This window comes from Hyla sarda, chromosome 2 (assembly GCF_029499605.1).
Source record: "Hyla sarda isolate aHylSar1 chromosome 2, aHylSar1.hap1, whole genome shotgun sequence".
In the NCBI taxonomy this organism is placed as follows: domain Eukaryota; kingdom Metazoa; phylum Chordata; class Amphibia; order Anura; family Hylidae; genus Hyla; species Hyla sarda.
The window spans coordinates 476,406,242-476,416,638 of NC_079190.1; the positions used below are offsets into that span (position 1 = coordinate 476,406,242).

Genomic DNA, 10,397 nt, shown 5'->3' on the forward strand with positions numbered 1-10,397 from the left:
AGGGGGTCGGGATATGAGGATGGGACATAAGGACAGGATAGGGGGTCGGGATATGAGGATGGGACATAAGGACAGGATATGGGGTCGGGATAGGGGGTCAGGATATGAGGATGGGACATAAGGACAGGATATGGGTCGGGATATGAGGATGGGACATAAGGACAGGACATGGGGTCGGGATAGGGGGTCGGGATATGAGGATGGGACATAAGGACAGGACATGGGGTCGGGATAGGGGGTAAGAATATGGGGTCGGGATATCAGGTCAAAAGTTTCCTCTTTTGTTGATTTTCCTTTTTAGGAAGCAAAAACCGGGCAACGCCGTGTACTCTGCTAGTATATATATATATATGTGTACAGTGATATAGCCGCCCCGTATCTCTGTGGTCACCGCTCTGTACGTGTCTCCTCCTCAGTGGTCTCTGGTGGACGCTCAGGCCTACAAGGTCAGTGCCGCCAGCTCCATCTTCTTCGGAGGAGTCCTGGTCGGAGTCGTCTCGTTCGGACAATTATCCGACCAGTTTGGCAGAAAGTGGGTGTATGTGACCGGTAAGTGATCCGAATGTTACATCCTGTCTTATCCTCCAGAGCTGCACTCACTATTCTGCTGTTACATCCTGTCTTATCCTCCAGAGCTGCACTCACTATTCTGCTGTTACATCCTGTCTTATCCTCCAGAGCTGCACTCACTATTCTGCTGTTACATCCTGTCTTATCCTCCAGAGCTGCACTCACTATTCTGCTGTCACATCATGTCTTATCCTCCAGAGCTGCACTCACTATTCTGCTGTTACATCCTGTCTTATCCTCCAGAGCTGCACTCACTATTCTGCTGTTACATCCTGTCTTATCCTCCAGAGCTGCACTCACTATTCTGCTGTTACATCCTGTCTTATCCTCCAGAGCTGCAGTCACTATTCTGCTGTTACATCATGTCTTCTCCTCCAGAGCTGCACTCACTATTCTGCTGTTACATCCTGTCTTATCCTCCAGAGCTGCACTCACTATTCTGCTGTTACATCCTGTCTTATCCTCCAGAGCTGCACTCACTATTCTGCTGTTACATCCTGTCTTATCCTCCAGAGCTGCACTCACTATTCTGCTGTTACATCCTGTCTTATCCTCCAGAGCTGCACTCACTATTCTGCTGTTACATCCTGTCTTATCCTCCAGAGCTGCACTCACTATTCTGCTGTTACATCCTGTCTTATCCTCCAGAGCTGCAGTCACTATTCTGCTGTTACATCCTGTCTTATCTCCAGAGCTGCACTCACTATTCTGCTGTTACATCCTGTCTTATCCTCCAGAGCTGCACTCACTATTCTGCTGTTACATCCTGTCTTATCCTCCAGAGCTGCAGTCACTATTCTGCTGTTACATCCTGTCTTATCCTCCAGAGCTGCACTCACTATTCTGCTGTTACATCCTGTCTTATCCTCCAGAGCTGCAGTCACTATTCTGCTGTTACATCCTGTCTTATCCTCCAGAGCTGCACTCACTATTCTGCTGTTACATCCTGTCTTATCCTCCAGAGCTGCACTCACTATTCTGCTGTTACATCCTGTCTTATCCTCCAGAGCTGCAGTCACTATTCTGCTGTTACATCCTGTCTTATCCTCCAGAGCTGCACTCACTATTCTGCTGTTACATCCTGTCTTATCCTCCAGAGCTGCAGTCACTATTCTGCTGTTACATCCTGTCTTATCCTCCAGAGCTGCACTCACTATTCTGAGGTTACATCAAGTATTATCCTCCAGAGCTGCACTCACTATTCTGCTGTTACATTGTGTCTTATCCTCCAGAGCTGCACTCACTATTCTGCTGTTACATCCTGTCTTATCCTCCAGAGCTGCAGTCACTATTCTGAGGTTACATCAAGTATTATCCTCCAGAGCTGCACTCACTATTCTGCTGTTACATTGTGTCTTATCCTCCAGAGCTGCAGTCACTATTCTGCTGTTACATCCTGTCTTATCCTCCAGAGCTGCACTCACTATTCTGCTGTCACATCATGTCTTATCCTCCAGAGCTGCGCTCACTATTCTGCTGTTACATCATGTTTTATCCTCCAGTGTTAGCGGTGTGGGGTCATGTGACGTCTCTTGCAGGTTTGGCGCTGGACATCGTCTTCTCGCTGGTGAACGCCATGTCTCCTTCCTTCCCCGTCTTCCTTGGTACTCGCTTTATGGTGGGAGTGATGAACGGGGGGATGTCCCTGGTCGCCTTCGTGCTGCTTAATGAATGCATTGGTGCCACCTACTGGGCATTAGTGGGTAATGTCACATGATCTGAGCCACCCATTCATCTGTGTCCCAACTCTATTGTATGTGACCCCCCCATCATGTGACGTCCCCTCTGACCTCCTGTATGTGACCCACCCATCATGTGACGTCCCCTCTGACCTCCTGTATGTGTCCCCCCCATCATGTGACGTCCCCTCTGACCTCCTGTATGTGACCCCCCCATCATGTGACGTCCCCTCTGACCTCCTGTATGTGACCCCCCCATCATGTGACGTCCCCTCTGACCTCCTGTATGTGACCCCCCCCATCATGTGACGTCCCCTCTGACCTCCTGTATGTGACCCCCCCATCATGTGACGTCCCCTCTGACCTCCTGTATGTGACCCCCCCATCATGTGACGTCCCCTCTGACCTCCGGTATGTGATGTCCCCCCCATCATGTGACGTCCCCTCTGACCTCCGGTATGTGATGTCCCCCCCATCATGTGACGTCCCCTCTGACCTCCTGTATGTGATGTCCCCCCCATCATGTGACGTCCCCTCTGACCTCCTGTATGTGATGTCCCCCCCATCATGTGACGTCCCCTCTGACCTCCTGTATGTGATGTCCCCCCCATCATGTGACGTCCCCTCTGACCTCCTGTATGTGATGTCCCCCCCATCATGTGACGTCCCCTCTGACCTCCTGTATGTGACCCCCCCATCATGTGACGTCCCCTCTGACCCCGCTCTTGCCGCCCCCATCATGTGACGTCCCCTCTGACCCCGCTCTTGCCGCCCCCATCATGTGACGTCCCCTCTGACCCCGCTCTTGCCGCCCCCATCATGTGACGTCCCCTCTGACCCCGCTCTTGCCGCCCCCATCATGTGACGTCCCCTCTGACCCCGCTCTTGCCGCCCCCATCATGTGACGTCCCCTCTGACCCCGCTCTTGCCGCCCCCATCATGTGACGTCCCCTCTGACCCCGCTCTTGCCGCCCCCATCATGTGACGTTCCCTCTTACACCCCTCTTGCCGCCCCCATCATGTGACGTCCCCTCTGACCTCCGGTATGTGATGTCCCCCCCCATCATGTGACGTCCCCTCTGACCTCCTGTATGTGATGTCCCCCCCCATCATGTGACGTCCCCTCTGACCTCCTGTATGTGATGTCCCCCCCATCATGTGACGTCCCCTCTGACCTCCTGTATGTGATGTCCCCCCCATCATGTGACGTCCCCTCTGACCTCCTGTATGTGATGTCCCCCCCATCATGTGACGTCCCCTCTGACCTCCTGTATGTGATGTCCCCCCCATCATGTGACGTCCCCTCTGACCTCCTGTATGTGACCCCCCCATCATGTGACGTCCCCTCTGACCCCGCTCTTGCCGCCCCCATCATGTGACGTCCCCTCTGACCCCGCTCTTGCCGCCCCCATCATGTGACGTCCCCTCTGACCCCGCTCTTGCCGCCCCCATCATGTGACGTCCCCTCTGACCCCGCTCTTGCCGCCCCCATCATGTGACGTCCCCTCTGACCCCGCTCTTGCCGCCCCCATCATGTGACGTCCCCTCTGACCCCGCTCTTGCCCCCTCCAGGCTCTCTGTCCAGTCTGTGTTTTGCGCTGGGGATCGCACAGTTCGCGCTCATCGGATTCTTCGTGCGCTGGTGGCGTCTCCTGGCGCTGGTGGTGAATGTCCAGGGTGCGGCCATCTTGCTGCTGTCGCTGTGAGTATTCGTGTGTTGGTCGTGGTCTCCTCTGTGGTCGGTCACTGATGGTGTCGCTCTGTGTAGGTGGATCCCGGAGTCTCCGCGCTGGCTGTACGCTCAGGGCCGCCTGCAGGACGCTCGGGACGCGCTGCTCCTCCTGGGACGCTTGAACCGCTCCAAACCCAAACCCTTCGCCCTGACCCCCCGGCAGAAGGACAGCGGCGCCTCCCGGTCCAAGATCCTCAGCATCTGCCGCAGCGCGGTACTGCGCCGCCGAACACTGCTCATGATGTGGGCCTGGTGAGTGGGGGGGTCTCCTCTCTGTACTGGGGTAATGGGGGGGGTCTCCTCTCTGTACTGGGGTGAGGGGGGGGGGGTCTCCTCTCTGTACTGGGGTGAGGGGGGGGGGTCTCCTCTCTGTACTGGGGTGAGGGGGGGGGGGTCTCCTCTCTGTACTGGGGTGAGGGGGGGGGGGGTCTCCTCTCTGTACTGGGGTGAGGGGGGGGGGGTCTCCTCTCTGTACTGGGGTGAGGGGGGGGGTCTCCTCTCTGTACTGGGGTGAGGGGGGGGTCTCCTCTCTGTACTGGGGTGAGGGGGGGGGGTCTCCTCTCTGTACTGGGGTGAGGGGGGGGGGGTCTCCTCTCTGTACTGGGGTGAGGGGGGGGGGTCTCCTCTCTGTACTGGGGTGAGGGGGGGGGTCTCCTCTCTGTACTGGGGTGAGGGGGGGGGGTCTCCTCTCTGTACTGGGGTGAGGGGGGGGGGGGTCTCCTCTGTACTGGGGTGAGGGGGGGGGGTCTCCTCTCTGTACTGGGGTGAGGGGGGGGGGGTCTCCTCTCTGTACTGGGGTGAGGGGGGGGGGGTCTCCTCTCTGTACTGGGGTGAGGGGGGGGGGGTCTCCTCTCTGTACTGGGGTGAGGGGGGGGGGTCTCCTCTCTGTACTGGGGTGAGGGGGGGGGGTCTCCTCTCTGTACTGGGGTGAGGGGGGGGGGGGTCTCCTCTCTGTACTGGGGTGAGGGGGGGGGGGTCTCCTCTCTGTACTGGGGTGAGGGGGGGGGGGTCTCCTCTCTGTACTGGGGTGAGGGGGGGGGGGGGTCTCCTCTCTGTACTGGGGTGAGGGGGGGGGGGGGGTCTCCTCTCTGTACTGGGGTGAGGGGGGGGGGGGTCTCCTCTCTGTACTGGGGTGAGGGGGGGGGGGGTCTCCTCTCTGTACTGGGGTGAGGGGGGGGGGGTCTCCTCTCTGTACTGGGGTGAGGGGGGGGGGGTCTCCTCTCTGTACTGGGGTGAGGGGGGGGGGGGGGCTCCTCTCTGTACTGGGGTGAGGGGGGGGGGTCTCCTCTCTGTACTGGGGTGAGGGGGGGGGGGTCTCCTCTCTGTACTGGGGTGAGGGGGGGGGGGGATCTCCTCTCTGTACTGGGGTGAGGGGGGGGGGGATCTCCTCTCTGTACTGGGGTGAGGGGGGGGGGGGATCTCCTCTCTGTACTGGGGTGAGGGGGGGGGGGGATCTCCTCTCTGTACTGGGGTGAGGGGGGGGGGGGGATCTCCTCTCTGTACTGGGGTGAGGGGGGGGGGGGGATCTCCTCTCTGTACTGGGGTGAGGGGGGGGGTCTCCTCTCTGTACTGGGGTGAGGGGGGGGGGTCTCCTCTCTGTACTGGGGTGAGGGGGGGGGGGGGGTCTCCTCTCTGTACTGGGGTGAGGGGGGGGGGTCTCCTCTCTGTACTGGGGTGAGGGGGGGGGGGGGGTCTCCTCTCTGTACTGGGGTGAGGGGGGGGGGGGGGTCTCCTCTCTGTACTGGGGTGAGGGGGGGGGGTCTCCTCTCTGTACTGGGGTGAGGGGGGGGGGGGTCTCCTCTCTGTACTGGGGTGGGGGGGGGGTCTCCTCTCTGTACTGGGGTGGGGGGGGGGTCTCCTCTCTGTACTGGGGTGAGGGGGGGGGGGGGGTCTCCTCTCTGTACTGGGGTGAGGGGGGGGGGGGTCTCCTCTCTGTACTGGGGGGGGGAGGGTGTTCTGCGCTCTGTACTAAGGACCCCAGTAGAGAGGAGACCCCCACTCACCCCGTACTCGCCCTTTTTCAGGTTTGTCTGCAGTCTGGTGTATTACGGACTGACACTCAGCACCGGAGACCTGGGGGGAAACATCTACTTCAACCTGGCGCTATCCGGCCTCGCCGAGGTCCCAGCGTATCCACTGTGCATGTATCTAATCAATCATAAGAGGTGAGTGCTGGGTGTATCCCCTGTGCATGTATCTAATCAATCATAAGAGGTGAGTGCTGGGTGTATCCACTGTGCATGTATCTAATCGGCCATAAGAGGTGAGTGCTGGGTGTATCCACTGTGCATGTATCTAATCAATCATAAGAGGTGAGTGCTGGGTGTATCCCCTGTGCATGTATCTAATCAACCATAAGAGGTGAGTGCTGGGTGTATCCACTGTGCATGTATCTAATCAGCCATAAGAGGTGAGTGCTGGGTGTATCCCCTGTGCATGTATCTAATCAATCATAAGAGGTGAGTGCTGGGTGTATCCCCTGTGCATGTATCTAATCGGCCATAAGAGGTGAGTGCTGGGTGTATCCCCTGTCCATGTATCTAATCGGCCATAAGAGGTGAGTGCTGGGTGTATCCACTGTGCATGTATCTAATCGGCCATAAGAGGTGAGTGCTGGGTGTATCCCCTGTGCATGTATCTAATCAATCATAAGAGGTGAGTGCTGGGTGTATCCCCTGTGCATGTATCTAATCAACCATAAGAGGTGAGTGCTGGGTGTATCCCCTGTGCATGTATCTAATCAACCATAAGAGGTGAGTGCTGGGTGTGTCCCCTGTGCATGTATCTAATCGGCCATAAGAGGGGAGTGCTGGGTGTATCCCCTGTGCATGTATCTAATCGGCCATAAGAGGGGAGTGCTGGGTGTATCCCCTGTGCATGTATCTAATCGGCCATAAGAGGTGAGTGCTGGGTGTATCCCCTGTGCATGTATCTAATCAACCATAAGAGGTGAGTGCTGGGTGTATCCCCTGTGCATGTATCTAATCAACCATAAGAGGTGAGTGCTGGGTGTATCCCCTGTGCATGTATCTAATCGGCCATAAGAGGTGAGTGCTGGGTGTATCCCCTGAGCATGTATCTAATCAGCCATAAGAGGGGAGTGCTGGGTGTATCCCCTGAGCATGTATCTAATCGGCCATAAGAGGGGAGTGCTGGGTGTATCCCCTGAGCATGTATCTAATCGGCCATAAGAGGTGAGTGCTGGGTGTATCCCCTGAGCATGTATCTAATCAACCATAAGAGGGGAGTGCTGGGTGTATCCCCTGAGCATGTATCTAATCAGCCATAAGAGGGGAGTGCTGGGTGTATCCCCTGAGCATGTATCTAATCAGCCATAAGAGGGGAGTGCTGGGTCCAGGGTAGTAGTGGGGGCCCCGGGTGAGGGTAGGGTGTTGCCTTCCTGGGGCCCCTATGGTCCTGTTCTCTGTTGAGCTGAGGGTTTGTTACTTTGTGTTTTTTCAGCTGTGGCCGGCGCAGAACACTTTGTGGCTTCCTGAGTCTCGGTGGAGTCTCGTGTCTGATCATTATGGCCGCCCCTGGGCAGAGAGGTACGGGGGACACGGGCTTGGATACCTCTCTTTATGCTGAGGCTGAGATACCTGCAGAGTTGGATACACCTGTGTGCTTTGTTCTCCCCTCCAGGCTGGTGGAGCAGTCAGACGTTCTCACTCCTCGGAAAGCTTTGTATCAGCGCGGCCTTTAACATCGTCTATATCTACACCTCGGAGCTGTATCCCACCACTGTCAGGTACGGCGCCCCCTCCTGGTGCCTGCTGGGAGTTTGTCTCACCACCTTATATCTGTGTCCTCTGCTGTCTGCAGGAGTCTGGGGATGGGCGTCTGCTCCATGTTCTCTCGCTTTGGAGGAATCATTGCGCCGTTCGTCCCCGCTCTGGTATGTATAGCGCTATATATATGCATAGTGTTCTCCAGAATCGCGCGCTGCTGGGTCTTGGGAGGTCTCTGACGTGGTGTCGGTCTGTGTGGTCTCTGACGTGGTGTCGGTCTGTGTGGTCTCTGACGTGGTGTCGGTCTGTGTGGTCTCTGACGTGGTGTCGGTCTGTGTGGTCTCTGACGTGATGTCGGTCAGTGTGATCTCTGACGTGATGTCTGTCTGATGTGGTGTCAGTCGTGATGTCTGATGTGATGTCAGTTTGTGGTCTCTGACTTGATGTGTCTGTCTCTGACGTGGTGTCGGTCTGTGTGGTCTCTGACGTGGTGTCGGTCTGTGTGGTCTCTGACGTGTCGGTCTGTGTGGTCTCTGACTTGATGTGTCTGTCTCTGACGTGGTGTCGGTCTGTGTGATCTCTGACGTCATGTCTGTCTGATGTGGTGTCAGTCTCTGATGTGGTGTCAGTCTTTGTGGTCTCTGATGTGGTGTCAGTCTTTGTGGTCTCTGATGTGGTGTAGGTCTTTGTTGTCTCTGATGTGGTGTCGGTCTTTGTGGTCTCTGATGTGTCTGTCTCTAATGTGATGTCGGTCTCTGACACCACGTCAGAGACGATAGACACCACATCAGAGACAGACACATCAGAGACCACAGACTGACACCACGTCAAGGACGACACAGACACCACATCAGTCTGTGGTCTCTGATGTCTGTCAACTGACGTGGTGTCAATCTGTGGTCTCTGACTTGATGTGTCTGTCTCTGATGTGGTGTCGGTCTGTGTGGTGTTGGTCTGTGTGGTCTCTGATGTGGTGTCTGTCTCTGACGTGGTGTCGGTCAGTGTGGTCTCTGACGTGGTGTCGGTCAGTGTGGTCTCTGACGTGGTGTCGGTCAGTGTGGTCTCTGACGTGGTGTCGGTCTGTGTGGTCTCTGACGTGGTGTTGGTCTGTGTGGTGTTGGTCAGTGTGGTCTCTGACGTGGTGTCGGTCTGTGTGGTCTCTGACGTGGTGTCGGTCTGTGTGGTCTCTGACGTGGTGTCGGTCTGTGTGGTCTCTGACGTGGTAGAGACGTGGGGTCGGTCTGTGTCAGAGACGTGGTGTCTCTGTGTGGTCTCTGACGTGGTGTCTGTCAGTGTGGTCTCTGACGTGGTGTCGGTCTGTGTGGTCTCTGACGTGGTGTTGGTCTGTGTGGTGTTGGTCTGTGTGGTCTCTGACGTGGTGTCGGTCTGTGTGGTCTCTGACGTGGTGTCGGTCTGTGTGGTCTCTGACGTGGTGTCGGTCTGTGTGGTCTCTGACGTGGTGTCGGTCTGTGTGGTCTCTGACGTGGTGTCGGTCTGTGTGGTCTCTGACGTGGTGTCTGTCTCTCCACAGCGCTCGGTCTGGTGGGTTCTCCCTTACGTGGTGTTTGGCTCCTCGGGGGTGACCGCCGGGCTCCTCAGCCTCCTGTTACCCGAGACGCTGAACTGTCCGCTGCCGCAGACGCTGAGTGACCTACAGGTGTCCACATATCACTGCCTGGAGGAGGAGGAGTCCTGTCTGCTAAGGGAAGACGCCGCACAGGTCAGACTACCTACCTGACCATGTGACCTGCTGGCCCCTCACTGGTGTCACAATGTGACTGCGGCCATGATGGGAGGTGACCCACTCTCTTTATATGGGGGATCTGCCATCTTCAGGGTGGGTTTCAGTATAAAGGGCCACAGGATTGGATTTGGCCCCCACTATGCCCCACACACACACTGCCCCTCCATGATAGTGGAATGGGGTCCTCATTCTCTGATATCTCTATTGTCTCTGCAGGCTGAGCCGGGGATGGGAGCGGAGGTGTCCAGTGAGGAGGAAGAGGAGCTCTGACCACACCCCCTTGACCCCTCATCAGAGTTTACAAAAACAAAGCCTTAACGGGGAGGCGAAGGGTTCTGTGTGCCACAGGGGCAAAGGGTCTTGTGTACCAGAGGAACTGTGATTCCTGCGGAGCAGAGGGTCCTGTGTGCCAGTGAGGCGGAGGGTCCTGTGTGCCAGTGAGGGGGAGGGTCTTGTGTGCCAGTGAGGCGGAGGGTCTTGTGTGCCAGTGAGGCGGAGGGTCTTGTGTGCCAGTGAGGCGGAGGGTCTTGTGTGCCAGTGAGGCGGAGGGTCTTGTGTGCCAGTGAGGCGGAGGGTCTTGTGTGCCAGTGAGGCGGAGGGTCTTGTGTGCCAGTGAGGGGGAGGGTCTTGTGTGCCAGTGAGGCGGAGGGTCTTGTGTGCCAGTGAGGCGGAGGGTCTTGTGTGCCAGTGAGGGGGAGGGTCTTGTGTGCCAGTGAGGGGGAGGGTCTTGTGTACCAGTGAGGGGGAGGGTCTTGTGTGCCAGTGAGGGGGAGGGTCTTGTGTGCCAGTGAGGGGGAGGGTCTTGTGTACCAGTGAGGGGGAGGGTCTTGTGTGCCAGTGAGGGGGAGGGTCTTGTGTGCCAGTGAGGGGGAGGATCTTGTGTGCCAGTGAGGGGGAAGGTCTTGTGTGCCAGTGAGGGGGAGGGTCTTGTGTGCCAGTGAGGG

General features: G+C 57.2%; 1 protein-coding gene across 2 annotated transcripts; it reads left to right on the forward strand.

The window, feature by feature from the left end:
* Nucleotides 1–416: 416 nt before the first annotated feature.
* On the forward strand, nucleotides 417–10,170 carry SLC22A15 (solute carrier family 22 member 15; the record flags this gene model as incomplete). 2 transcript variants are annotated; one of them, XR_008889402.1, is given in 10 exon segments in its annotated part: nucleotides 417–549; nucleotides 2,109–2,273; nucleotides 3,822–3,951; nucleotides 4,018–4,233; nucleotides 6,006–6,146; nucleotides 7,444–7,529; nucleotides 7,624–7,729; nucleotides 7,804–7,876; nucleotides 9,241–9,546; nucleotides 9,670–10,170. XR_008889402.1 is itself a non-coding variant. In XM_056560870.1 (10 exon segments), coding segments are annotated over 10 exon segments (1,293 nt in total), but the record flags the coding sequence as incomplete, so codon positions are not given.
* Nucleotides 10,171–10,397: the final 227 nt, after the last annotated feature.